This window comes from Pogona vitticeps, chromosome 2 (assembly GCF_051106095.1).
Source record: "Pogona vitticeps strain Pit_001003342236 chromosome 2, PviZW2.1, whole genome shotgun sequence".
NCBI classification, from domain to species: Eukaryota; Metazoa; Chordata; class Lepidosauria; order Squamata; family Agamidae; genus Pogona; species Pogona vitticeps.
Genome location: NC_135784.1, coordinates 111,731,419 through 111,757,514, shown reverse-complemented (window position 1 = coordinate 111,757,514; position 26,096 = coordinate 111,731,419). Strand labels below are relative to the sequence as shown.

General features: G+C 39.7%; 1 protein-coding gene across 7 annotated transcripts in view; it reads left to right on the top strand.

Annotated features, from left to right (window-relative positions):
* SH3PXD2B (SH3 and PX domains 2B) overlaps positions 1-26,096 on the top strand; it is a 182,688-nt gene that overhangs the window by 82,604 nt on the left and 73,988 nt on the right. For 6 of the 7 annotated variants that reach the window (XM_020806936.3, XM_078385785.1, XM_072990233.2 and 3 more), the window contains exons 3-4: positions 2,332-2,407; positions 23,984-24,060. In XM_020806936.3, the coding sequence (XP_020662595.3) occupies positions 2,332-2,407; positions 23,984-24,060 (153 nt within the window). The remainder of the gene's footprint in view (positions 1-2,331; positions 2,408-23,983; positions 24,061-26,096) is intronic. The other variant, XM_078385786.1, reaches the window with a different exon arrangement.

Below are 26,096 nucleotides of genomic sequence, written 5' to 3'. Positions count from 1 at the left end.
GTGTCTTAGAATACATTATTATGAAATTCAGCATGTATAGATATGTATGTAAGAATGAATGAGTTGTATTTGCATAATAGAGAATGTGCAACCAATCAGATTCTGTCTAGTGTTAGCCAATAGGCACTTAAAGGGTTAACTATCAGATGTTGATCTGATAACTTGTCTGTTAGTATGAGTCTTCTCCCTGTTGATATGTAGATGTTCAATTGTAACTATTTGCTGCTAGGTGTCTGCTGCAAGTGTGTCTGTTATGAAACTAATATGTCGAGCATAAACTAAATCTATTCCAAGGCAAAAGCTGTTCAAGTACTGTTAATTTATTCTTCAACATGATTTCAACATGATTCTTCAACAGTGATTTGTGTCATTGTAATTAAGTTATGGTTGTATTTTAACTGTTTTTGACTATTGGAGTGCACTCTGGTATAGAGCATATTATTATTATTATTATTATTATTATTATTATTATTATTATTATTATTATTATTATTATTATTATTATTATTATTATTATTATTATTATTATTATTATATAATATAAAATAGTTGTTCTTAAAATTTGCTATTTATTATGAACTATTATTCTTACTACTTGCATACACATATATTATCAAGGGAGAATATTGTGATCTATGTGGTTTTTATACTCACACCTGATCCAATGTGTGTAAACTCACAAAATTCAACACTGTGAGGCATACACACACACATATACACACGTATACGTGTGTGTCTGTGTGTGTGTGTGTGTGTGTGTACAGAGAGAGTATATACACAGTATAAACATACATACTGTACATATTTATGAACATTTCATCCATGATGGATTTGATTTAAATCAAATTGATATAAAATAAAATCAGAATTTTTGACAATTTAAATTTAATTTTTTTTACATTTAGACTGATTTAAATTAACTTTTGAAAAAATAATCATTGATTTTTATCTACCCTGATTTCATCTAAAGTGTGTGTGGACAGAAAGAAAGCCTGAAAACTGTACACTGCTCTTGGCACCTGTCAACAGACTTATTTCAGGACAAATGTGTCAAGTTATGTGGAAAGACAGTTGTAATCCCTGGCTCACAGAGGCTCTTAGTGGACTTGGGGTCCTGTATTGTTATACTGTATTTCTTGTCTTACTGCTCTGTTTCTGCTTTTTTCGAAAGATAGCCAACCTAGTCTTCCATATGTTCCTTAACTGAATCCTGGTTAAACATCTATCTAGTGCATTTAGTAGTTTGTTGTTGTGTTTTAACGGATATGGACTCCTTAGCATTTCTGCTTTGAACATTTTTTTCTGGCAGTGTTATAGATTGAATCTGGGTCTACAGGATGTACAGTGGGGTCTTGACTTGAGAACTTAATCCGTATTGGAAGACGGTTCTCAAGTCAAAAAGTTCTCAGGTCAAATCTGCATTTCCCATAGGAATGCATTGAAAACCATTTGATCCGTATCTGCTCTTTTCCGTCCATAGAAACTAATGGGAAGCTGCTATTCTGCCTTCGACCACTAGAGGGGGATATTTTGTTTCTTTTTTTCTTAGGTCAAGAAAGGTTCAGGGAAGGCAGGGAAAATACAGTCCAGGCAGTCCAGTACCAGGCAGTCCAAAGACTGTCTCCCAATCCACTCTCTAAACGCTGGGAGGAGTGAGGAAGCAGACAGGCACCCTTTTCACTGGCCAACAGTTAACTGAAAGTTCAAATTTTGGACTTTCCCTGCCTTCCACGTGGTTTTTTTCAGTTTTTTTCAGTTCGTAACTCAAATCTAAGTACGTAAGTCAAGTCAATATTTTCCTATGAGAGCGGTTCGTAAGTCAAAATGTTCGTAACTCGGGCCGTTCGTAAGTCAAGACCCCACTGTAGTGGTTTGCTCTCCCTCCCCCAATATTGTAGGCCTGGGTAGAGGAACGGGATATGTCTCTCCCCCTCTGTAGCTTCAGTATCAGGAGTAAGCCTTTGGCTCATCTAAATAGCTGAGCAGTCACCATGAGGTGTTGGACAAGCATAATTGTGGGACCCAGTGTGAAATGGGGGGAAAAAAAAAACAAGTAGTGAGTGGGAGAGAAGCCAGTCACCAATTTAGATCCTGTTAAAACATCAATATAGCTCTGTCTTGCTGCAATTTCCTCCTCCTATCTTATGTTTAGCTTTCTTCCCCTATTACCTTTTTATAATTATTATTTTAGAACTGTGATAGACTGGGTTAAATATTGTTTGAAGCTCCCGCTGTCTTTGTTTAATTTGTGGATTTCTGCATGTGTTCAGATTGTTTGTTCTGAGGCTATTTTAATTTTTTGTCTCCCCCTCCTCTGCTTTTTTTTTAAAGATGCAAATGTTGGACAAATTCCCAATGGAAGGAGGACAGAAGGACCCTAAACAAAGGATCATCCCCTTTCTGCCAGGTTTGTAACATGAATAATACAGCAGTCAAACAAGATATTTTGCTGTTCTCTAACCACTCCAGCCCCACATTCAAGTGAAATTGAATTCAAGAGGATTAATTTGTGTTTGGGCAATTTTAGAAATAGTAGCTAGATTGAGGATCAGTGCAGCAAAGTGTCAAGCTTTGTGCTTCTTGTTGAGACAGATGGCCTACTGTTGTTGTTGTACAGTGGTGCCCCACTTGACGACGACCCCACTTGACAGCGAAATCATTTGACGACGAGTTTTTCGCGATTGCTATAGTGATCGCAAAACGATGGTTCCTATGGTTTTTTTTTCACTTTACGATGATTAGGTCCCTGTTTCACAAACTGATTGTTCGCAAGATGACGATTAAAAACAGCTGATTGGCGGTTCGCAAAATGGCTCCCCGCTGTTTTCCGGAGCTATTTCCGCAAGACAGGGATTGCAGAATGGCCGCCCTATGGAGGATCTTTGCTGCACGAGCAGGTATTTCCCCCATTGGAACGCATTAACCGGTTTTCAGTGCATTCCAATTGTCTTTTTTTTTCACTTGACGACAATTTCGCTTAACAGCGATTTTCCTGGAATGGATTATCATTGTCAAGCAGGGCACCACAGTACCTCAAAGGCAAGGCAGTATAGAGGTGAGAAAATACTTTGGTACCTAGTGTAACACAAGAGGAGGTAGAGTGGAAGTCCCATATTCAGAGAGAAGGATTAGCTTCTGGGAGGGAGTAACCAATTTAAGAGGTATTGTGGTGTATGTTTGGGAACAAAGTAGATTTGTACTTCTTATTGAATATTTTGAAATTTAAGAAAATAGCTCATCTTGGTTATCTGATCTAACCTTTGATGGCCATTCTTTTGCCCCCTTCTCTGATTTTGTTTTTCCATCTGTTATTTTTATTTGCTGCATTCAGTAAGCTGTTATAGTATCAGGTGAAAATGGGAGATCAGAAAAAAAGGTAAATTTTGGCTTTGCAGAACATGGATGGGTTCAGCACTGATCAAATGAATTGACTCCAACTTTTAGGTTGATAAATAAATCTAGTACAACATTTTATGAGTAATTCAGTAAAAGAAACAGCCGTCTGATGGTCTAGCCTCTTGGGAAAAAGTAATGTCTGCAGTTGATTTTAGTTTTGTCTGAATTGTATGCTCTTTCACTGACAGTGTTGAATACAGAGAGCTAAACTGAACAGAGCTGAGATTATAGATACAGGAAAAGGAATTTCCACCCATTGTTTGCTGGTAGTCTGGTTGTTCTACTTCACCAACATCTGAGAGCTGCATTTTTAAGAAAATCAGATAATTTAGATACGATGTATTCGCTTAGCGATGAGGTCTTTGGAGTGATTTTGCGCTCTGTTTAGCGATGTTCCCTATGGGGAAATTTCGCATAGCGATGTTCGGGACCTTGCCTCGCTTAGCGATGACAGTTTAAGTCCCCCTGTTTCGCTTAATGATGTCCGTTTTCACTATTTTGAAAGTGTCTTAAAATGTTCAAAAACTGTTTTGAATGCTTGGAATCGTTAGTGCACCTTGTACAACCTTTGCAAACTTAATTTGGCTTTGTTCTGAGTCTTCGTTAATTTTTGGTGAATTTTTTTCGCCCCCATTGGAATGCATTGAAGTGCCCGTTTGACAGCTGTCAAACCTGCAGTTCAATGCATTCCAATGGGGGGGGGGAAATTCACCAAAAATTAACAAAGACTCAGAACAAAGCCAAATTAAGTTTGCAAAGGTTTTACAAGGTGCACTAACGATCCAAGCATTTAAAACAGTTTTTGAACATTTTAAGACACTTTAGAAATAGCGAAAACAGACATCGCAAAACCATTGGAATGCATTGAATAGGCTTCCATGCATTCCAATGGGGGAAACATTGTTTTGCTTAGCAATGTTTCCTATGGCGATTTTCGCTTAAGGGCGGTAATCCGTTACCATTGGAACGGATTAACTGGTTTTCAATGCATTCCTATGGGAAATGGTGTTTCGCTTAGCAATGTTTTCCCATAGCGATTTTTTTAAACCAATTAACATTGTTAAGCGAGGCACCACTGTATCTGGATCACAATCATTTGTATTTTTATTGCCTTTTTGGTATTTCCATCTGTAGCTTCCATAGTTCTCATTTCAGCTTGTGATTATCTTGTGGTATCTCACCAGCTACATGCCCTAACCAACATCTCATCCATTTAAAAATTCAGCAAACATTCATAATCAAGCTATAAGCATCAAGCATATTTATTTTTAGAGCTGGTCAGTTTCTAGATGAATTAGGACCTTTCTGTTGTTTATGTAGGCAGAGTACTACTTAGTATTTATTATTCAATTCCAATTCATGTTGAAAGTATACTAAGAACTTAAAAATCAGTGAGATACATAAGGGATCACCTGTCTTGTTAGGAAACAGCCCAACTGCTAAGAGCTTCAAGAGAGGTCCTCTTGGGAATGCCAAGAGTGGCAAAGACTTGTTTGACAGCCATTCAGGAGAGAGTGCCTTGTCTCTCAGACTGGCATATATTCCCCTCAGAGTTACAGTTTGGACTCACCCTGCTGTCATGAAAGGTATGAAGGCACATCTTTTAAAATTACGATAGTGTATAACAGGAGTGATTTCAATTGTTAAAGGCGTATGGGGCAGTATATAAGCAGCACACTTTTTGCCTTTTTGTTTCAATATTTATTTTATTTATTTGATTTATACCCCACCCATCTAGACCGAAGTCTGCTCTGGGCGGCTAACAGTAAGGCATAAAAGTAAAAGCAATATAATAAAATAAAAACAACTGTGACAATATAATTCAAAATGGTAACATCAGCCTTATATGACATAAGTAATGGAGCTGGATTTCAGCTAATGATTTGCCATTTCCCTTCTATCCATCCATATTTATTTGTTTGTTTGTTTGTTTGTTTGTTTATTTAACTTATATGCTGCCCACTCTACCCAAAGGTCTCTGGGCAGCTTACAACAATTACAATACAATAAAAATACAATAAAAAGATAAAACAATTAAATACAATTAAAATAGGTACTCTAAAAATTGCCATCAGGACCCACAATTGATATTATTTATTTAGTATATTATTGCCTATCTGCAGTGTAATTGTGATAATGTCACAGGTGGCAATTGTTCATTGTGTCCGAGGCCCATACAAACCTTATCTGGAGAAAGCAGGATTTACCTCAGTTAATCATGCTCTCATTGTATTTGCAGTGGATCCCTGTGTTTCCCTTCTAATTAGAGATGCATTTAAGAGTGGTTCAGAAGCTTGAACATGTACAGAACACAGCTGTGAGATGTTTGTGGGACCAGATGATTCCCAAAAGTTTACACTAGTATTGTGGACTTTAACATTGGTTATATTTGTTTTGGGGCTCAATTTTGATAAAAGACTATGCAAGCCTTCGGCAACCAGAGTTGCACCAGATAGTATATCCATTATGTCAGTTAATTATCCATACAATTTCTTCTTGGGTAGAGGTGCTGTTTCATGTTATACATTATTTTTATTGCTCTTACATTTTGTATATTTTTTCTGTGAGGTGCCTAGAGTGCTCTTTTTTTCCCTTTTCCCTTTTAAGTAAAAAGATAGGTATGGAAAACTATTAGTATATCAGGGGTATCCGCTTTAGAGATGGTTACCCAAACAGTTTGGGACCAGAATATTTGAAAGATACATGAGTTTTAAGGTCTACTTCGATGGCCATGCACATAGATGTGCATTTTAGTTGTATGAGAATGTAGCATGATATAAATTGGGTGTTTTCAGTAGTGGCTGCTCATCTTTAGACCTTACTCACAGAAAAATACACATGTCCCTACCATTACCAGTATTTTCTTCAACATGGCCTCTATGAATCCACACCAGTGGGTTAAGACAGCGCCTGCGCTGGCCTCTCGGACCTTTCTAGAGCTATAAGAAAAGTAACAAAGTTTGAGTTGCCCTGTACAGCACATGCTCCACCCCCTAAACCTCAGTTCCATTTTTTCCGCCCACAGAGTTGGAACCTCTCAGTTAGAGCTGCGTTAAAATTCTGTTTTCTTCAACGTGGTTTTGACCTGGACTTGGCTTATCAACCTCCTTATCTCTGTTGCCCTGAAGGGTCCTGGAAGGCACTCTCTGACCCTTTGGCGGCTTCCTCCACCCTCACCCCCGCTGGCCCAGCAGGCTGAAATTCCCAGATTATTTTTTTCCTGTTTTCTTCTCCTAAAAATTGGAGAGGTGTGTCTTATGGTGTGAAAAATATGGTATTTGTTTTGGAATTTTCCATTGAAATTATGTTCCAGTTTATGTTTTATAGAGGGTTTTTTTTTTGCAGTGGTTTAAATTTCCTGTGTCTTCAGACTAGTTTGTAGACTTTTAATGTATTTTAGTAGTTTTGTAAGCTGGGAAAGGCTTTGCCCTGAAAAAACAGAACCTAATTGTGTCTGCTTTATCCAACCCAGTAACTATTCTCTGTCCTAGCTCCATTCTTTTAGACACCAGTGTCTCTGTTTTCCTTGCTGACTCTGAGGGTGGACTAGAAAGAAAGCACTCGTGGGACTGAAAACACACAAGTTTTTGAGAGACAAGAACCTGTGAGAGGCATTGGGATTTGGAGTTTAGAAGAGGGTTAGCAAACCAGAGCTCCAAAACCAAATTCTTGCCCAACCCTCTTTGTGTATATAGTCCATTAAATAGGCTACTCAAGGAAGAAAATCCTCTTGCTTTATGTCTGATGAAACCCTTTAAAAGATTCTGTTTTGGAACTGTGACAGGCACAATTTTATTTCAGCAACCCATCGTGGTTACTTCCAAGAGGTGCATTTTGATTCCAGCTGTTCTCTGGATTGTGGTATCAGCAAAACAAAACCAAGTCTGGTTTGAATACAGAGAAAAAGAGTTTACTGTGCAATTTTTCCTGCCAGAAAAGTGGGATGGGTGGAGCATAGTGTCATACGCAGCTGCCAGCATCTAAGACTTGGGCAAACAGGAATTATAGTTTGGTTCTGTTGTGTTTTTGAAGCCTGATAACCTATTTTTAGAAAGCAGAGGAAGGTTTACTCTGAGAGGGGTTGTCCTGACCTACGTTTGAACAAGTTACTTGTTTGGACTGCAACTTGTAGTTCAGAGAAGGCCATGCTAGCTTGAAAATTACAGTCCTCAAAGCAGAATTTCTCTAGGCATGACCTTGGTGTTTATGAAATGGTTTTACACTGGAAAATAGAGGTAGTGGCAAAAATCTGTGCTGGGTGGACTCAGAGAAGAGTTTGGTGGGCTCATAAAAGTCTCACTAAAATGATCAACAAGCTTTACAAGCCTCTGAATTCTTTTCTTGCTCTTTTTTTAAAAAAATCAGGGCCAGAGAAGTTTTCCCTGACGAGCAAATTCATTGCACCTCTGGGAGAAAGAGATTTGTTCTGTCTGAGCAAAGTCTTTGTAAGCCAGGAATTGTAGAGGATTTGGCAAGTGCTCTGCTAGCCCTGTCAGTGTGCCCAGTCACTGGCAACCAGAACAAGAAGTCTGACTCAGCTCTGGGGATGCTCTGCATGGGTCGGTAACACTGGAATAGTTGCTTTGGCAACACTGCAAAGGCAAAAAGTCCAGTGTGGCGAAAGCCTTCTCTCCGCAAAAGTTTTTTTATTTTTTAACAATTTTTTTTTTAACAAATGACCTTTAAATCCCCCCTACTCTTCAGTCTTTCAGTGGGCTGTCTTCTTTTGATTCCAAGCCCAAATGTCTTAGAAGTAGAAGGAGCAGAGAGGGTCGGATGAACAACAGAACAATCTCTTTTTAAGCTTCCCAAGGATTCAGATACAGTACTTCCAAAGCAAGAAACTTGTGTAGGGGGGGAGGATTGCCAGTTGGGAATGTGAGGGCCCAGGTAAAGTGTGTGGGTGGCAATTGCTCACCGTCGTCGCAGAGACATTAAGCGCATACGGGTATTCCAAATGGTCAGCTCCGGAACCTAGTTTGCTTTCTTTGCAGTCACAGCACAATAACTGCATGCTAACTCTTGAATTTCATTACCAGTGTTGGTATTTGGCGGCTGCTTTCTGTTTCAAATGAGCTGCTTTCTGGGAAACCCTGATTGGTAACATTATACATTGTGGTTTCTGACGTTGGAAAAATGTTTCCAGTTACCCTGTCCTTCCAGCTGCCTGTAGCATTCTTCATAAACCTCTAAGGCCTTTGGTAGGAAGCAAGGAGAACCTTTTAATTCAGTGCTCTAGATATATATATATTTTGTCTGCACCAAGTACGTAGTCCTAGAGATTAAAAAAAAAAGGAGCCCAAGGAGCTCTTCCCCTCCCCCCCTTTTTTTTAAAGGGAGATTTTGGCTTCGTTTGGGACAGCCTCTGACACCATTAGCGGAGAGCTTGGTCTTTTTGTTTAAAGCAGATTGCTAAATCTCATCAGAAAAATATTTCTGTAGCAAAATCCATTCCTTTCTTCTCTCTGTGTACAAATGTGATTTGAAAAGACTGAACATTGTTACTAGCTGAAGTGCTGGAGAAGGGAGTGGGGGCTTTAGAGTGCCAGTCAGCAGTCTGTGGGCAGAGGTACGTCCCAGGAATATATATTTTCCCTAGCACTTCATGTTATAGGAAGCAAGTGCTAGTAGAACACTTGTTATTGTAGGAGGAGCATAAAAATATGACATGTCAGAGCACGGCACATTCCCAGGAGCACCGCGGCAGCTTCTGATTTTTGTACATTCACAACAGGAAGAAGGGCTGAGGCTTCTATCCCAGAAGAAGGAATGGTAAACCACTTCTAAGTACTCTATACCTAAAAGACCCCGAAAAGGATCACTCTAAGTTGGAATCATCTTGACAAAATATAATCATTTGTATATTACCATGTAACAATTGTAATAGGAAGTGACATACTATGCGACAGGTAAAGATCAGTGATGGGCACAAGCTGGCAGTTCCACACAGTTCCTTAACCAGCTGCACAGCTGATCCATGGTTTGGTGCAATGCCCGCTCCAACAGGCAGCCACTTAATGCCACTACCTCACCGCACCTCCTCCAGGTGCTGCCTCTGAATGGGTGCCCACTGGAGGGGGCGAGGCTCCAAACTGTGGATCAGCTGTATGGTCATTGAACGAACTGTGCCAAACTGGTGGTTCATGCCCATCTCTAGTAAAGATAGCTATTATCTGATACAATGGGTGAGTTCCTATCATTTAGGAACTAGAAGACTCTCATTGCTCAGTAGTGAGGGCTCAAGCTGAGCAATGGCTATGAAAGGAAGACATGATGAGCAGTGCTGAAGTCTGCTCTATTTTGAACTCAGCCTTCTTAATGCTGTCTATATAAAGAGTGGTGTGTCTGTAAGTGTCAGGAGGTGGTGGTGTTTGTTGCAAGAAAGAGAGGATGGTGAGTTGAGTTGAATGATGTGATTTACAGGAACAGTTGGGAGGATCCAGGAAAAGTGCGGAAGAGAAACAGTGATAAGAGCAACAGAATTCTAGGTAGTCAAATGGCCTAGCACAATTTCTGTTTCATTCAAGCTTTGAAATTAGTTTGGCTGTTTTTTGTTTTGTTTACTACCTGAATCTGTTTCGTCAGAAGAGCTATTGGATTCTAGCTCTGCACAGATAAAAGCACAAAAAATATACAATCCTCCTCTTTGTTGAAAGTCTCTTTTTTCCTCCCTGTAAAATCTTTGGTAATGGGTGAAATAAAATAAAATGGGGCATAGCCCTAGGTCAAGTAAGAAGTAGCTGCCACAGGGATGTGTGGTCACATTGTGCTCTAATATACCTCTGGTACAGTGGACCCTTGACTTAAAGAATTAATCCATATTGGAACGGTGGCTGCAGGTCAAAAAGTCTGTAGGTCAAGTCTCCATTGACCTACAGTGCATTGAAAACCGATTAATCCCGTAACAGGCCGTTTTTGTTCCATTTTGGTTTTTTTCTGGTCTGTAAGTCAATTCTCAGGCTGCAAGTCAAACCTAAATTTTGCGGCCAGAGAAGTCTGTAGCTCAAAAAGTCTGTAAGTCAAGCCGTCTGGAAGTCAAGGGTCCACTGTATATTGCTTACTACAAGCTGCAACCTGCTGTACATTCCCAAATTGCTACATGCTAAGGATGTCTTCAAAAGCACACTACTTTGGGGTGTAATGTGACATGCTGAGGATGGAGGAGAGCACTCTTCCTTTGCCCTCTCCTTTGCCATCCTTATCGGGCCCTCTTGGTGACAAAGGTGATTATTTGCAAGAGGGTGCCTTTGTGTAAACTCTCTGCATAATGTAAAACTGATACAGAATGTTAGAAAAACAGAGTTTTAAGTTGTGTGGGGAATTTAACTCATATAGAAAATTTCCTCATGATAATTGGACTACTGTGACCATAACGTAAGATTGTCCCGGAGCCAGCATGTTTATTCCTTAAACCCTGAAGCAGAATGGCTGGATTGGTCTGGTGCAAACTACAGTGCTCGTTGAATGATCAGTATTGTCACTGGCTTGTTTTGCATACTTTTCAATGTTATAAACACTCAAAAGAAATGACCATCACTAAAACACATCCTGTAGCTTGCAAGGAATTGCTGTACAGTTTTCAAAATATGGAAGCAACTGTGAAATCCACTGATGATGGGATGTGCTGAAGGGGAAATGTAATGATGGAAACAGCCAGGAGAAAAAGCTGGGCTGGGGGAGGACTCCAGATGAGTTTCCCTGGATTAGCTAGGCATATGATGTGCCAAATCTTTTCAGGAAACAGCTGTTATAGCAGAATGAAGTCTCCCAGATTCTCCATTCTCCATGGTGATCCAGAGCCTATTCTCACCGACGTTTCCCTGGAAAGACGGGACGAGACCTTATGGAAAGTAAAATTTGCCGAAAACAAAAGTCTGCCTGTGAAATTGCTTTTGTGGATCTTTAAATTGGAAACTATGGCAGTCTCCCAAGGAACAAGAAGATTTCAAAGGATAAAAATCTCTCCCCTTTCTGACATTTTATTCAAATCTCTGAGCACAGCCTGTAAATATAAAACCTGACAGCGGGCATTGATTTGCACTTCTATATTAGTTGGGCAAAGCCTGAAGTAGTGCTCAGATGACAGCTGAAACTAGTGAAAAAGGTTGGATGTGAATCACTGCTATCAGAATGAGCTACTCAATTGTTTCTTAAATTTCTTCTCACTTTTCGCTAAAATGACCATTCACTGTTCGTTACATTTGGTTGCTTGGATCCAGATGTGCCTTTCTACAAGTGGAGGACTTTCCTCAAATTAGCACAAGATTTTTGTTTCTGACAACAATAAATGAAATCAAACTCTGTGATTCTGTTAGTATACGGTGTAACTTTGCCCTGCATTTCAAAATCCAAGCAAAGTCTTCTGCTACCTCTTGTGCAGCATTTTTGTAGAGCTGCGGCACCACTGGAATTTCTCCACTGATGTGTCTCTAGATCCAACCAGATAAATATATGTAAGTTACTGATTTCGTGGCCCCTATATTAGTGAGTTTTGGAATATTTCATACATGTTGCATTCATTACAGCAACTTGAAAAGTTAGGATTGTTGCTCTTTTATTGTTTGGTTGGTGGGGGAGGGCAGGACTGAAAGCATGGGGAATTGTGGCTTGACTGAAAATACCTAGTCAATGCATGGCAAAGAGATGTTGAATTCCCTGCACTAAAACTGATATTTCTAGCTAACAGCTTCAGCTATTCTGGTACACTTGCTTTATTTTTTGGGTAAGTTCAGGCAGTATGAACAATGGAGACTGACATACAAGCAGCATGCCGGTATGCCACTGCCTGATTCTCCCTGGCTGTAGTAGGAGCCATTGAAAAAGCATAGAGTGGTTTGCTTTATTGTGTTGTCCCAATGGGGTCTGTTTGTATTTCTTCTTCCCCCATTTCATAACAAACACAAGAAGGATTTGCAATGAAGCTCTGCTGCACAGTTTGCTTATGCCAGACCAGAGAAACAAAATCTTTTTGGATTTGTGTGTCTGGTTTGACAATAAACAAACTACACAGCAAAGCTCCATTGGGGTAGCAGTGTTGCGGTAGCAACATGGAGCTTGTCATCAATAAGCCGGTGTTCCTATAGTTCCCTGGCTTATTGTGTTATATGACTGCATCTGTTGGGTGAAGGAACAGTTAGTAATGATTTTAGAAAGATCTTGATGTTTAACTTCTGCTTGCTGCTTGAGGTGTCTGTCCTGACTCCCTTTTGAGCTGATCACCATTTTGCAGTGTTGTATGCAGAACCCTGCCATATTTAAGTCCCTGAGATGCATTTAAGCTCAGATTGAATTCCTTCAAAAAGGATGAGGATGCTTTCTGGCATTCTGTCCTTTGGAAACAGTATGATATGTTTTATTTGAGATTGATAACAATTTGCTTCACCATTCATGGGGCAAGCACAGTTTGAAGCCATAGACATCACAGTATCAGCTTGTTCCCAGCAACTGCCTTTTCTTTCTGCAAAGATAATTATGCCTGTTTGGCTGAAAATAAGCCAGAAGAATGCATAGGCATCATTCCAGCAGTGATGAAAAATGAATTTCTTTAGGATCTGGAATCGAGAGGAAGCTACAAGATCCCTATCAGAGTCGAGATGCTTCCCTCTCGGTGCGGGATGCACCCATTGTCTGCAGCATGTAACATATTTCTCTTGAGACGTGACCTTCAGGATAAGATGACTTGGCCACCCCCACCGTTTCTGCTATATCATTGCCCATTTCTGTAAAGGGGCAGGTACCAGCTGCAGTGTGAGGTTGAAAACTTCTACCTAGTTTTAGAAGTGCATTGTCTCATAAAATTAATTAGTAATCAAGTGAGTGAATCTGATTGAGTAGTTGAAATCTGCAATCTGATTGAGTAGTTGAAATGAGCACAGTACTACAGTAGTTCTATCTGACAATAAAGTTTCAGATAATTTTTTCAGACAATTGTCTCTAGGAACCACAGGTATTTATGCATACTGTCTTCTGGATGCTAAAATTAATCTCTTGACACTTTTCCATTCCCTCCCCTTTTAATTTAAGTGCTAAATGTATACAGTTGCACTAATGTAGTGCTGACTTTCAATAAAAACAGTTGCTTAGAAATGCTTTTAATTAATTTTGAATATAACATGGAAAGCACTCTAAATGTACCCTTGTCTCCTAGTTAGATGATTAATTCAATCACTTCTGATTGTAGGAATTTTAAAATTGTTTATATAGAATGTGAATGTAACATTTTATGCTTTTCATTTGTTCTGTTTTACTAAATTTAAATGAGTCATGCATCAAATAGTTATACAGGACAGAAAACTCATCCATTAAAATTCCCTCTTCCTGCAGTGCTTTTGTGTTACTTTGGTGGGATTTTTGCACAGAAGTGTGTGTTCTGTGCCCCATTGTGGATTTGACTTCTCACTGATGCTTGGATGGAATAGTATTTACTGCCCCACTTGTTTTTGCAGTAGAACAAGAGGGGGAATTCATTCTCTGCAAAAATTGAAACTGTGCAGAAAACTAGGCTTGCCTTGGGAGGTTTAAGGGCCGTGTTCTGATTAACTTTGACAAAGAACTGTACTTACGATGACCATTTTGTACTGTATAATTTGTGGCAATTGGTTGATTGTGAGTTGAAGAGCTGGGGCAACATGGCATCTCATCACTTTTGGCTTGCTTGGGGTTCTTAGCAATGTATCCCAGGGAGTGTGGCAGCTCGTTTTAGTTCCCCTTGTATTAGCAGCTGTTGAGACAGCCACATAGGAGAAGATGATGGAACATTCCAGGTGTTCTGAGTTGTAATGGATGCTAAAAGGTTTGTTCTAACCTTGCTGCTTACCAAACATATCTTAGCACAGGAGTCCCGAACCCCCGATCCGTGGCCATGGCACATCCGGGCAGTGGAGACAGACCTCCTATCCCCTGCATGCACCCCCCACCCCACCCCACATGCACGGACAGCCTGCCCACCTGCATGCACGGTTGCCCCTCCACCTGTGAGTGTGCTCCACCCATCCACATATGCGTGTGGATTCTTTGGCGCCGGTATTGAATGGAATGCTACCTTTTGTGTGTGTGTGTGAACATTTTATTTATTTTATCAACTGCAAAAAAATATACAATATAAAATAAAATAGAAAAAAAAGAAGATAAATGAGAACAAAAAGAAGGGGGGGAAAACCCCAAACTCTGCCCCCCCTTTGAGGACAGAGATTCAGACCTCATTGTATCCCAAATTTCCCAAGTTTCAGAGAGCACTGAAAGCGAAAGAGGAAAAACAAAGCCCATCAGTCATTTTGCCCTATCCTCAGATCTGTCCCTGGGCCCAAACATATATTAAGTTCCAACTTTGTTTTGCATAGTCTCTTGGTTGTTCTCCTAGTGCTTCTGAAAGTGTATCTAGTTCTGTAATGTCCAACAGCTTCTTCAGGAACTCCTCCATTGTAGGTATGTCTTCACTTTTCCATTTTTGGGCCCAGAGTAACCTAGCCGCTATAAATATATACGTCAAACAATATTTAATTTTCTTGTCAGTAATTTCTGGCATAATATTTAATAGTGCTATTTCAGGTTTGAAATTTAATTTCTTTTGAGTGATTCCTTTTATTATTTCCCACAACAGTAACCAATAACCCCTGGCTTTTTCACATGTCCACCACATATGGTAATAAGTTCTTAACTTTTTTTTTTTTACATTTCCAACAGATATTGCTGCTACCTTCTGACATTTTTGCCAGTTTTGCTGGAGTGTAGTGCCATCTGTAAAACATTTTGAGGATATTTTCTCTTAGATTTACTGGCTTAAAGGTAATGCTACCTTTAACATGAGAAATTATATATTGCCAGAGTGCTGTTTATAGCCCTCTTCTCCATTAATAACTTTCCCTCAGGTCATCCCTGCAGAGTTGGGTATGCAGATTAAACAGTGTGCCAGTGATCTCTCGTGTATGGGCATCAGGGACATAAATGAATGGGACTAGTGCACAATGAAGGGGCAACAAAGGCTAATTGTCCCCGGAAAAAAAGGTATATCAGCAAACTTGAAAGTGATATCTGCTTGTTGCATTGCAAAATTCCTGGAATAAAAGCCTTTGTAGGAATTACTCACTCAGTCCCTCAGGTAATACCAGACCATGGTCCTGCGGGCTGTCACTCCAAAGGAGGCCAGGAAATCATTCACTAGAAGCAGGGCCTTCTTTGGTGTGGCACCAATTCTATGGAATCAACTGTTGGTGGAGCTGTGTTTATTTCCCTCGCTCCCAACATTCAAAAGACTTTTGAAAACTATAGCTTTGACTATGGGACTTTTGTCGGCAAGATGATGTCTCTGCTTTTAAAGATGCTGTCGAGGTTTGTCATTGCTTTCCTCCCAAGAAGCAAGTGTCTTTTAATTTCGTGACTGCTGTCACCATCTGCAGTGATCATGGAGCCCAAGAAAGTAAAATCTGTCACTGCCTCCATATCTTCCCCTTCTATTTGCCAGGAGGTGATAGGACCAGTGGCCATAATCTTTGTTTTATTGATGTTGAGCTTCAGACCATTTTTTGCACTCTTCTCTTTCACCCTCATTAAGAGTTTCTTTAATTCCTCCTCATTTTCTGCCATCAGAGTGGTATCATCTGCATATCTGAGGTTGTTGATATTTTTTCTGGCAGTCTTAATTCCGGCTTGAGATTCATCCAGCCCTGCCTTTCGCATGATGTATTCTGCATATAAGGTAAATAAGCAGGGGACAATATACAGCCTTGTCATACTCCTTTCCCAATTTTAAACCAATCAGTTGTTCCATATCCAGTTCTAACTGTTGCTTTCTGTTGCTTCCTGTCCCATATAGATAGATTTCACTGTAGATAGATAAGGTGGTGAGACACTCCCGTTTCTTTAAGAACTTGCCATAGTTTGCTGTGATCCACACAATCAAAGGCTTTTGCATAGTGAAGCAGAAGTAGACATTTTTCTGGAAAACTCTGGCTTTCTCCATAATCCAGCGCATGTTAGCAATTTGGTCTTTAGTTCCTCTGCCCATTCGAAATCCAGCTTGTACTTCTGGGAGTTCTCGGTTCACATACTGTTATAAGCTGATGATCAAAGCACAAGCAGCTCCAGGTCTTGTTTTTGCTGACTGTGTAGAGCTTCTCCATCTTTGGCTGCAGAGAATATAATCAATCTGGTTTCGGTATTGCCCATCTGGTGATGTCCATGTGTAGAGTCGCCTCTTGTGTTGTTGGAAAAGAGTGTTTGTGATGACCAGCTTGTTCTCTTGACAAAACTTTATTAGCCTTTGCTCTGCTTCGTTTTCAACTCCAAGGCCAAACTTACCTGCTGTTCTTTTTACCTCTTGACTCCCTACTTTAGCATTCCAGTCCCCTATAATGAGAAGAAAATTGTTCTTTGGTGTCAGTTCTAGAAGGTCTTGTAAGTCTTCATAGAACTGGTCAATTTCAATCTCCTCAGCATCGGTGGTTGGTGCATAAACTTGGATGACTGTGATGTTGAAAGGTCCGCCTTGGATTCGTATTGAAATCATTTTTGATATTATATCCCAGTACAGCTTTTCCCACTCTTTTGTTGGCTATCGGGGCTACTCCATTTCTTCTACGGGATTCTTGCCCACAATAGTAGACATGATAATCATCTGAGTTGAATTCACCTATTCCTGTCCATTTTAGTTCACTGATGCCCAGGATGTCAATGTTTATTCTTGTCATCTCCTGTTTGACCACATCCACCTTACTAAGGTTTATAGATGTTACATTCCAGGTTTCTATGCAGTATTTTTCTTTGCAGCATTAGACTTTCCTTTCACTTCCAGGCACGTCCACAGCTGAGCATCCTTTCGGCTTTGGCCCAACCACTTCATTAGCTCTGGAGCTACTTGTCCTTGTCCTCCGCTCTTCCTCAGTAACATGTTGGATGCCTTCTGACCTGAGAGGCCCATCTTCCAGCGTCATATCTTTTAGCCTTTTGTTTCTGTTCATGGGGTTTTCTTGGCAAAGATACTGGAGTGGCTTGCCAATTCCTGCTCCAGGTGGATCGCATTTAGAGATAACTCTCCACTATGACCTGTCCATCTTGGGTGTCCTTGCATGGCACAGCCCATAGCTTTTCTGACTTACTCAAGCCCCTTCGCCACGACAAGGCAGCAATCCGTGAAGGGGACACTGCTTTATAGAGAGGCCTTTTTTTTTTTTTTTTTGCAACTCCACTTAATGTGTTTCTCTACTATTGTGCTTGTTTATACGCCCTGTATTGCATTTTTTTTCTGAAGTTTTGCCTTTAGCATTATTGTCTATATCTTATTCTATATTGTTTTTACTTGATTTATTTTCATTGTTTTAACCGACTGTAAACCACCCAAAGTAGTGCTTTTCACTAAGGAGGTGGCATATAAATTTAAGAAATAAATAAGAAATAAAATGAAATAAATGATACTTTCACTCCTGTATTTTACTGTTCGTTCTGTGATGGTGCTTCCCAACATGTTTATAACAACGGGATATAACAAATACTGAACACAGATTCAATATTTGATCCATCCAGTTGTGTTCCAATTCGTACATGTAAGTTCTTTCACTCCAGAAAGTTCTTTCACTGTCTGAAGTGGGCCTTTCTAGGTATTAGACATTTTGATAGCTACTGATAAAATTTAAAATCCAGCTTTAGTTTCTGTTTGTTGTATATTATTTTGTGATTGGAAAGATTCCCCCTCCCTTTATTAATACACAAATCAATGAGGAATAGTCTTCAGAACAAATCTAGTTTCATGAGCAATGGATATGTGATTTTCAAAGGATGGGACTACAGAGTATCAATGGCTGAGCAGTAAGGGGTTGTAGTTGTAGCCTGCATCTCTCTTGTTCTTTTCTAGAGGGTGAAGAAGTTCGTGCTAATTTAGAAATTCGTCATATACAATACAGTATGTGATGTAAGTTGTGATAGATTTATAAGTCTCCATTCTGTCTTTCCACTCTCTGTTTCAAATTTAGGACACTTAACTCACCCTTAACTGATCAGGATTGTTGCCTTAGAGATTCCCCACTGTGGGAGCAAGTGTCTGTAATTCAGCTTCAGAACAACACAAATCTGAACAGCAACCTATCTACATACAGACAGTGACAGCCTATTTCAGAAATAAAGCATTGAACTTAACTAAACCTGGGAACTAATATACTTGAATACATCGGAAACACAATTAATCCATTCCAGCTGAAGGGAGAGGAGGGAAGAAAAGCAAACAAACCGTGCAAGACCCTTCGGAAATGCAAAAAGAAAAAAGAAAAGAAAAGAAAAGCAAAAGGCAAATAAACCATTCAAGACCCATCAGAAATTCAATTAATCTGTTCCAGCTGAAGGGGGCGGGAAGCAAACCATGCAGGACGCATTGGAAATGCAAAAAGAGCAAAGCAAAAAGCAAACAAACTGTGCAAGACCCATCAGAAATGCGATTAATCTATTCCGCCCAAAGGGGGGGGGGAAGCAAACGAACAGTGTAAGACCCTTTAGAAATGCAAAAAAAGCAAAGCAGAAAGCAAACATACTGGGCAAGACCCTTCGGAAATGCAAAAAAATCAAAGCAAAAAGCAAACAAACCGTGCAAGACCCTTCAGAAATGCAAAAAAAGCAAAAAGCAAACAAACCCCACAAGACCCACCAGAAATGGGGGAAAAACCACCAAAAAACAAAGACTGCAAGACCATCACAGCATAGAAACATAATCCCACCACCCAGCCCCAAACCACAATGCAAAACCCATCCAGAACAGTTTTTAAAAAGCAGAAAGCAGCACCTTACCTTACCAGGCAGTCCGAAGCCTCCTCCAATAGCACTCACTCTAACTGTTGCAGTGAAAGAATTACAAAGAAGCAGCCTCTTCGTCACCAACGGTTAGCAATTCGATTTCCCTGCCTTTTTTTCTGGTTGTAACTCAAAGCTCCGGTCGTAAGTAGAATCAAAATTTTGCAGCTGGAGCTAGTCATAACTCAAAATGGTCATATGTCGGGATGTTCATAAGTCGAGGCACCACTGTAAGCTCAGGAGAGGGCATTGATTTTATTTATGAAATATAAAAATTATCTTGAGCGTTCAGGATAGGATAGGATAGGAAACAATTATAAGGAAGCAAAAGACATTTTTCTAGTTGTTTATTTATTGAATGTTTATATTGGCTTTCCACCAAAGCATGTTCAAGGCAGATATTGCTGAAATATCAAGGAGAGTAACAAAGTTGTAATTATAAAACATGTCAAATAAAAACAAACAAATAAGGTGTCAATTACACCATCCACCACTTTTAATATTTATTCAGGAGAAAATCAGCTGAGTCTCCCAAAGCCTTTTTTTTATATTGAGTCAGAGAAGCATGTCTATGTTTTATGATGTTGGCTGAATTCCTATTTCTACTCCTTAGCTAAGAAGATGGTGTATTTCCTACAGCGAACTGGCTGTTTCAGTTCCTGCCTACTACACTACATACTGTACTTTAATTTATCAAGTTAAAATACAACATACTTTTCAGTATGGATAAAACCATCGATTTAAATCACAATTTGATTTTTAAAATTTAAATCATGATTTAAATCAATTTGACTTAAATCAAATCCGCTGTTTACTAGTATTCTGGGAATGCATGAGTGGTCAGCTTGATAAAACCAGATAATAAAATTTCAGCAGCCTATGAAGGTTGCTTCTTCGAAAGTAGATGAATTTATGTTTTCAAAGCTTGTTGTTGTTGTTGTTGTTTAGTCATTTAGTTGTGTCTGACTCTTTGTGACCCCTTGGACCAGAGCACGCCAAACCCTCCTGTCTTCCACTGCCTCCCGGAGTTGGGTCAAAGTCATGTTGTTAACATTGGTGACACTGTCCAACTGTCTCATCCTCTGTCGACCTCTTCTCCTCTTGCCTTCACTCTTTCCCAACATCAGGGTCTTTTCCAGGGAGTCTTCTCTTCTCATGAGATGGCCAAAGTATTGGAGCCTCAGCTTCAAGATCTGTCCTTCCAGTGAGCACTCAGGCTTGATTTCCTTCAGAATGGATAGGTTTGCTGTCCTTGCAGTCCAGGGGACTCTCAAGAGCCTCCTCCAGCACCACAATTCAAAAGCATCAGTTCTTTGGCAGTCAGCCTTCTTTGTTGTCCAGCTCTCACTTCCATACATAACTACAGGAAAAACCATAGCTTTGACTATGTGGACTTCTGTTGGCAAGGTGATGTCTCTGCTTTCCTCCCAAGAAGCAGGCGTCTTTTAATTTCGTGGCTGCTGTCACAATCTGCAGTGTAAACTATCTTTTTATTTTTGCTGTTGTCTGGCCTGAAGCAGTGATATATTTAGCACTGGTTTTTTTTTTTTTTAAACTGTCTGTGACCATATACATTAATCTGGAAAGCTGCATCAGCATATCTGTTATCAGATGAAAAGATGACATGAGATGAGTTGTTCCCCTTATGAGCACCTAGGGAGCACTTATGCTTTTATGTTCTGTTGTCTGCTGCTTTAAAAATTGCATGACTTTAAAAAATGCAATATCTCTGGACAAAAAAGCAAAAGCTCCAATGTTCATAAATGTTGTGGAGAAATGAGCATGCATTACTGTGATTGCTTGTGCAAATGGCAGGAGAGATTAACTGGCCATTTACTTTGATTGTCTGTGTGTTTTATGTGCACATCAATAAGAAAATGTGGGGAATAAATTTTTTTTTAACTCTAGAGGTGAAGCGAATCTCGGAAATAAGCCAACTCAGTCATTGTCTGGGTCTTAAATATAGAACAAATCAATTCTGACCCTAGTTACTGGAATATCCAAATGCCATGGAGTGAAAAATTAAAATGGAAATTCTTCAATGATTTTGGTTGATTGAAAGTGGCATACTCCCATTGGATGCCCTCTGGATATGCTGGACTCCAGTTTCTAATGGGGGATACAGATCTTTGCTTCTCTTGTCTTCACTGGGAAGTATGAAGAATTACACACATTTTCTCTTATGAGAGGACATTTTCTTGGGTTGTTGAGTCACAGTTTTGTTTTGTTTTTTGAAATTTTTGCAGTTTTCTTCAATTACTCACCATTTCATGGCTGCTCTATTGTGTGGACTTTCAGAATCTAGAGAAACACCAAATACGTTGTTTGCATTTTTCAAAAAATGATGAGCTAGTTTTCTTGTGCTTTCACACAGGACATAGGCAGAATAGCCAAAATCCTTTTGTTTGTTGATGCAAAGTAGTGTAATTTCTGGAAGCACATTGCCTCAAGTTAAGAAATCACCAAAGACATTATCAGACATACAATTGGTCACACAACAGATGTCTATGGTGATTTCTTAACATGAGGCAATTCATCTCTAATTGTTCTGCTGTTTGTGATAGACTGGCAAATGTGTGCAAATTGCAAAAACACTGACAAAGGGGGAAAGGGCATATCTTGTCTTGCTTCCCCTGGAGTCAAGGAGTGTTGTGGGGCTTGGAGAATTCTTGTTGAGGTGATTCATTGGCCAAATTCCTGTTGCACCACATAAGCAAAATTATAAGTTTTATCTGTCTCTTGCCAATAAATAAAGAATGCGTACTGTGAATCTTGCGGTTGTATTTGCATGCTGGCTTGGTGCATGAATATGAACCCCAGCGAAAATCCTTGTGAATAAAGGAAGGAAGCCAGGGTTTCTCTTCTGTTTGATAATTGCATCTGTTCCAATTAGGAAAGGAAGAGAAGGCAGTAAACATTTTAAAACATTGTCCCTAAATTATTCAGCTGGAATTGTTTAGCCCTCTTTGGGCATTCAGAAAGGGTTAATTGGAAAAACGTGACCAGAAAGCATTCTAGCCGACAGTCTGCTTAAATGTTTGGGTGTAATTACTGTTCTTAGCAACTTGTAGACATGATGAATTTTTAGTAATTAGGTATTGGTGTAAGAAGGTTTTTTATTAACAGATAATAAATATTCTGTTTGGATAGCAAAACATATGGGAACAGAGCTGTCTGTTATGGGTTTGGGCACTGATTTAATATATAGTAGTTGTTTATTGTTTCTGTGTGGGTTACTGTGTGTTTTAAAGTGACATTTTAAAAGCATTTGTTGGCTGGCCTGAACACGGCAACTTTTTTTAAATCTATGTATCCCATTCAGATTCTTTACTTTGGAAATGGCCTAGAAACCTGACTAGCAACTAGCTTTCCTTTGCAGAGGCATTGAGGTCGACATACTCTTTCTCCCAGGACCCGAGCCACTAACTGGCAGCTCCTGTTGCTACAGACAGGGCACATGCCACTGTTCTCCTCCATTGTTTTGGCTGGCAGTGGAAGAGACCTGACAAGACCTCTTTGAAAGCTCCCCAGTTGTTGACATAGAGTTTAGAATAACTGGACGCGTCCTCACCCGTCTGTTGCCCTCCATATGTTTTAGACTACTGATCCCATCGTTCACATCTAGTTGGCTACATCTCACATTTCTGAAGAAAGTCAGGTTGCGGAAGACAGGGTAGGATTGCAGGCAATCTGGATATTAATGCTACTTTCCACGGGGGGTAGGGGGGGCATCCCTCTCGCTCTTCTCCTTTGTTCAAACTTATGGTCAGATTGTATACATGCTAATTAGAAACCTGTATTTGCATCTTTTCTTGTTCTTCTTTGATATTGTTGATGTTGTTGAATATCGGCATCCATCGGCCCCATAAGCAACTCCCAAGGGTCAGGGATCATGAGAAGTATAGTCCAGCAATATCTAGAGGGCCATATCTCTTCTCTGAAGTGAATGCATGGAGATGATTTCTGTCCCAGCCACTTCCCTCTTACAGCCTCTCCCAAGATAATAATAATTGCATGCTGTCCAGTCAATTCCATATATTTTTATTCTGGTGGGATGGCAGTAGCCAATTTTAACCTCACTTCCCTGCATATAGTGGTCCCAGAGTTGTATTTTGTCAGTTAATGGTAGTAGGAATAATGAAAAACAAGACAGCAAAGCTGTCTGTTACATCATTGACCTTATTTCTAATTTAACCCTGGGTGAGTGGAAGACTTAAATACGGATTCCTTATTAAAAATCTATAGCACCCAAATGCCAGCACTGTTTCTTGTAAACCTCGCAGCTGCAACAGTGCTCCTATCTTTCCCAACATGTACCAGGAGAGCAGAGCCGAAGGGAATGTATCAGATGTCCCTGCAAGGTTTGTCCTGTGGATGGGGGATAATGTGATGGGCTTGTTTCATTTCCGAATACAGCTTTGTAAAGAACGATGTCTATATACCTTATTCTAAAAACAACCCGGAAGGGAAGACATAGTCATTGAATAACACAATGAATGTGCTGAGGTGAGTAACCTACACTTCCAGAACATCCAAGACCCCTGTTGAAAGGAATAGCCAACAGTAGCAGATGAGAGTAGATGATTCTTGTGGAATTTTTCTGGGGTTGTTCCCCAGAAAAGGTATGTATGACACCTCTTCAGATGTAACACTGCTGTGCGTGGAATCTCTTCTAAGATTCTATGCGTGAGAGTCAGACTGAAGATTTATCATCAACCCTCAGAGTATTTTGAAGACTGAGATTCTAATAAAATTAAATTAGTTTTCAAGCAACCAGTTGCTAGCTTGCTTCTTGTTTTTGTCTCTTCTTCTGTAGGCAAAATCCTCTTCCGCAGAAGCCACATCCGTGATGTTGCTATTAAGCGTCTTATACCCATAGATGAATACTGTAAGGTGAGTGACATTTTCTTTTTACCTCAGTGCCCATGGTTAGGATGCAGGCTTGTATGTCATCAATTCCTCTGTATATAATAAGTAACTCTTTGTGTTGCTATGTCTTACCATATAAAACTGGTTATGGTTCTAAAGCACTTTTGTTTGACTAGGAATCTCAGTAGTAATGGTTTTCAAATTACCGTAGGTTCCTCAGTCTTCCTCAGCGTGAGGAAGCCTTCCAAATGTCCACAGTCAGAAAGGCCAGTGTGTGTGCTGATTTGAGGGTAATAGGAGTTGTGTTCAATCCATCTGAAGGGTGCCAGGTTGGAAAAGGTTGACATGCACAGTAGTTCACAAAAATAGAGAAGCATCTTAGATTCTTCTAATGTGTTATGCTCAATTACTGTCTGTGTATTATTTACCAAGGATTCCTGTCTTCGGTGCATTTAACCAAAGGCTATTACTACTGTGGCAAGCAATGTAGCCTCTCCATGTAAAATTGTAAATAAAATATGTTCAGCTTTTCAACTGCTTTGTAACTGTAATAGAGGACACACTGATATTCCTTCAAAAGAAAACATCAGGCCCAGACACTACAGGTTGATTTTCAGAGATCACAGAGTATCTCTGAAGCTGCAGGATTTAGCTGTTCCAGTACTCACTCCACCTTAGTTCTCGAGGTATTGGATGTGTGGGTGGCAGACTGAAAAACTCCCTGTGGCTAGGAGGTGTTGGAATCTTCCTTGTGTGGTCTTCAAAATGGTAAAATAACTTGTGCAACTGGAGTTCTTGGAGTTGTCTGTCCCAAGAGCTTTTAAGACAGTGGTTCTCAACTTTGGGGTATCAGACGTTTTTGAACTACAACTCTCAAAAAGCCAAGCCACCACAGCTAGTAGGGAAGTCTTCTGGGAGTTTTACTCCAAAGTTGGGAACCACTGTTTTAAGATAACAAAAACAATCAAATAAAAATTAAAATTGACATTGTGGAAATTTTCTCCTTTATTCTGCATGCAGGAGATAAAACAACAAATAATGTATAACATATTCAGCCTGATTGCAACTAAAGATACTTTTCTGTTCTGTCTAAGGAGTGTCTAAGTACAGTGGTGCCTCGCTTAATGATTGCCTCGTTTAGCGATGAATTCGCATAACGATGTGTTTTTTTAGAAAATAATATGCACCGTATAACGATGTTTCCTATGGGCGATTTTCACTTAGCGAAGTTTGGGACCATGCTTCGCATAACGAATGCGATTTTAGGTCCCCTGCTTCACTTAACGATGTTTCTTTTTTCAATTAAAAAAGTGTCTTAGAAGGGTCAAAAATGGTTCTAAATGCTTGGATTCGTTAGAGGACCCCCTAAGTCATGTGCAAACCTGATTTGGCTTTGATCTGACTTTTCGTTAATTTATGGTGAATTTTTTTTTTTGGCCCATAGGAACCAATGGACCTGTCAAAATCTGACAGCTCCATGCTTTCCTATGGGGGAGAAAACAATTCACCATAAATTAATGAAAGTTCAGATCAAAGCCAAATCAGGTTTGCACACGACTTAGGGGGTCCTCTAACGAATCCAAGCATTTAGAACAGTTGCTGAGTCTTCATTAATTTTTTGTGAATTTTTTCTTCCCCCATAGGAAATAATGGAGCTGTCAGATTTTGACAGCTGTCAAAAGTTGGGGGGAAAAATTCACCATAAATTAACGAAAAGTCAGATCAAAGCCAAATTAACTTTTGCATCCGTTTTAGAGGGTACAGAAGCTAATCCAAGCATTTAAAACCATTTTTGACCCTTTTATGACACACTTAATTTTGCAAAAATTGACTTCGCAAAGCCATTGAAATATATTGAGTCAGCTTCAATACATTCCAATGGAGGAAACATTGTATCGTTTAACGATGTTTCCTATGGGTTTTTTCGCTTAAGGACGGCAATCCGTGCCTATTGGAACGGATTAACCGGTTTCCAATGCATTCCTATGGAAAATGGTGTTTCGTATAACGATGTTTCACATAACGTGTTTTTTTTGGAACCAATTAAAATCGTTATGCGA